This window comes from Convolutriloba macropyga, chromosome 2, assembly GCF_964194025.1.
Source record: "Convolutriloba macropyga chromosome 2, txConMacr16.3, whole genome shotgun sequence".
NCBI lineage: Eukaryota > Metazoa > Xenacoelomorpha > Acoela > Convolutidae > Convolutriloba > Convolutriloba macropyga.
Window position 1 is genome coordinate 60,344,393 of NC_134469.1, and position 2,883 is coordinate 60,347,275.

A 2,883-nucleotide genomic window follows, 5' to 3' on the forward strand; every position below is an offset into this window, starting at 1 on the left:
TAGTATAAATTGGAGGTTAGAACAACATTAATAATTTTGAAGTCTTATAACCCGAAATTGCGAGTGCTAACTACTAACACCAGTTGCAATTTTCTGCAAAATTTTTCTGGATCTAGACTATAATAGAAATTAAGAATTTGAAACATTTAGTTCCTAACTCTAGAGACACTACAAAAAATTAGTTTGCTCAAATCTTGTTGAAGTCCGTAAATACCCTTACGATTGAAAAATAGCAAAGCTTGACAGATCAAAAACGAAAAAATTGTTTAAAGTTTAGCTGATATTTGAAATCTGAATGCAAATTATTTAAGCGTAATTTAAGTTCCAAAAATCATCGAAGATATTAAAGTAGAGTTAAATTCAAAAGAGTGATCTTTGATAAATGTTTGATTGTGTCAATCAAAATTTGTTGATCGGTGTAACGAGGCGACTGTAAAACTCAAATGTGTTTAATGGGTTGCTTGTGTACCCTGGTAGTATCAAAAAATGAGGGATGCAGCTCAAACAAAAATTTTGTAGCATGGAGCTTAGAGTACACTAACCAAATCTAAGTCTCAACTAAGATGAGCATGGGAAATGAATCCTTCAGGAGAGGTCAAAATTAACAAATGCAACAAGATCGAAATTTGATCTTCGTGAGAAACTGAAGCGCTATTGAAAAGGTGGCTGGGTAAAATCTAAGTGTAAATTACCTTCCGGTTAATTACTGGAAACAGTTACGTTGTCCAGAAACCCTAAAATTTTCCGCAATCATTGAAAGATAATTTTTTGTCTCCGAATTGATTTCAATTTTCCTTGAATTTCAGATCCATGTAATGGACGAGTACACGAGAGAACCGTGTCCGTGGCGTATTTTTGACGATGCAGGAGGAGCGTTTTGCATGGGTGCTATTGGAGGAGGAATTTTTCACTTTGTGAAAGGTGTCCGAAACGCACCCAAAGGAATTGGAAACAGACTGTTCGAGGGTGCTAACTATGTGAGAGTGCGCGCGCCCATTACAGGTGGTGCTTTTGCAATGTGGGGTTTCACTTTTTCCAGCATTGACTGCAGCATGGTTGCAATCAGGCGTAAAGAGGACCCTTTTAACTCAATATTTTCTGGATTTGCTACTGGTTTTATTCTTGCAATCAGGTCTGGACTCCCGGCAGCTCTTGGACAAGGTGTTGTGGGTGGCATAATTTTGGGTTTAATTGAAGGTGAGCGATCTACTGCTTTGCACGTCTTAGATTCGAACGCCTTTTTTTCTGTGCTTAACAGCTGCGACAGTGATACTTGGTCGTTATCATTGTCCTTGCTGCTTTGGCCTAGCCCAAATTTTTTACTCAATCGTCGGTTTGAAAAATTTGATTTTTTTGCACTCATTTGTTTCACTTGTTTTCAATTGAGTTTGTGCGCGACGTTGTGCTGTTCCCCTGAAATTTTTGTTCGAGCAAGTAATTATGTTTTCATGTTGATCGAAGTGACTCGTCTTAATTTAACTGGCAGGTTTTAGGAGAAGATATTGCATCCTAGTTAAACGATAGCGAATAAACATTAAAATTAGTTTTTAGTGGGATATTCATAGTTCTTTCAAACGTTCAATAAAATTTTCCCTTTTTTCGACAGTTTTTTGGACGTTTTTGGAACTGCCAAAAAATTTACCAAAAGGGTCGCAAATCTGGGCAAGAACTGATGTTTTATTCAGAAATTTATCGAATTTTTCAATTTAGGTGGCGTTAAATTGTAGTCAAAAGTAGTATTTCCTGGGTTCCGTCTGATGTATCTCTGAGGTTACATGAAGATCATTATGAGGATCGTAACATTATGATGATCGCTTTTGAAGGTTAATTTTGTTTGATTCGAGATTTGCGTCTAACAGATTTCGGAAGCAAGCGCACGTACCGAGCTTCTGTGTCTCATATCTATTCAGAAGTTTTATTTAGGTTCTGTGAGCAAATTCTGACAAGTGCGACTAAGTAACTCATAATCCTTGAGCTCTAGCACTGTGTTGAGATTATATATGTCATGCGCAGAATTGCACCAGTCGTCTTTTCTGTATCAGTCAAACCTTAAGCGCAGATTCCCAGGCCTCTATTGCCGTCTGTTATAATTTGCTTTTGACTTAGTTCTCCGGAAGTATTTCTCATCCCTCTAGAATTATTTGGTTGTGCAGGAATGATGCTGTACATGAACAAGTGGGGTGAGGCACAGTTTGAGCCGGTACACGTGTTGCAACAGGAAGAACACATGAAGAAACAACAGCAACAGATGGAGGAATTTGAAAAGATGACTTTCTCGGAGAGACTGTCCTCTTGGTGGAACCAATCAGACAACCAGCCAGCCAATAGTCCACCCTCAGGACCAATCAACTATGCAGCCAGTGCAACCAACTCAACAGCCTCTCTTTGATTTCTTTAACCGAAGATGTTGTACCCACAACTACTCGGTAAATTGACCCCGACGTGCAAGGCTCTTCAGAAAATGCTAATTGTGACATCTTGAGATATTCAATTTTATTGTTCAAACTGCTAGTTTTTCCTCGATGGATATAGCTCGGCTTTACTTTGCTATTTTTTTAGCCAGTTCGTAAAGTGGATTTTATCCGAACCAGCTAAAAAACGGCTTTTCATCTTTTTTTTTATCAGGAAACTTCTTTTTTTGAGCTTGCTCCTGATATAAGGGAATTCGCTCTGAATTCTTAATGATGTTTCCTAATAATGAACCTGTTTGTTTTACCAGAAGCCTTATCTGAGCTATTTTGCAATAAGTCGTGAAACGTTCTTGTTTTGTCAGAGCACCTATTTGAATAACTCATATTTCCCTCAAGTTTTTTCCCAAAGCTCTTGAACAATTATTACAATGAATATTGTTTTAAACCAATCGCTATGGAGAAATGAATTTTA

The 2,883-nt window shown here is 37.7% G+C and overlaps 1 protein-coding gene across 1 annotated transcript; it reads left to right on the forward strand.

The window, feature by feature from the left end:
• The first annotated feature begins 787 nt into the window (after window positions 1-787).
• Window positions 788-2,509, forward strand: LOC142335387 (mitochondrial import inner membrane translocase subunit Tim17-B-like). The gene is made up of 2 exons (XM_075383851.1): window positions 788-1,197; window positions 2,154-2,509. Exons 1-2 carry the CDS (start codon window positions 816-818, stop codon window positions 2,387-2,389), a joined length of 618 nt encoding a protein of 205 aa, XP_075239966.1. The 5' UTR covers window positions 788-815; the 3' UTR covers window positions 2,390-2,509.
• The last annotated feature ends 374 nt before the right edge of the window (window positions 2,510-2,883 follow it).

Excerpts from the sequence above, each read along its gene's own strand:
- LOC142335387 (XM_075383851.1), top strand. The coding sequence starts at position 816 with ATGGACGAGTACACGAGAGAACCGTGTCCGTGGCGTATTTTTGACGAT. Across the intron at positions 1,198-2,153 it reads AATTTTGGGTTTAATTGAAG|GAATGATGCTGTACATGAAC; the intron begins GTGAGCGATCTA and ends TTGGTTGTGCAG.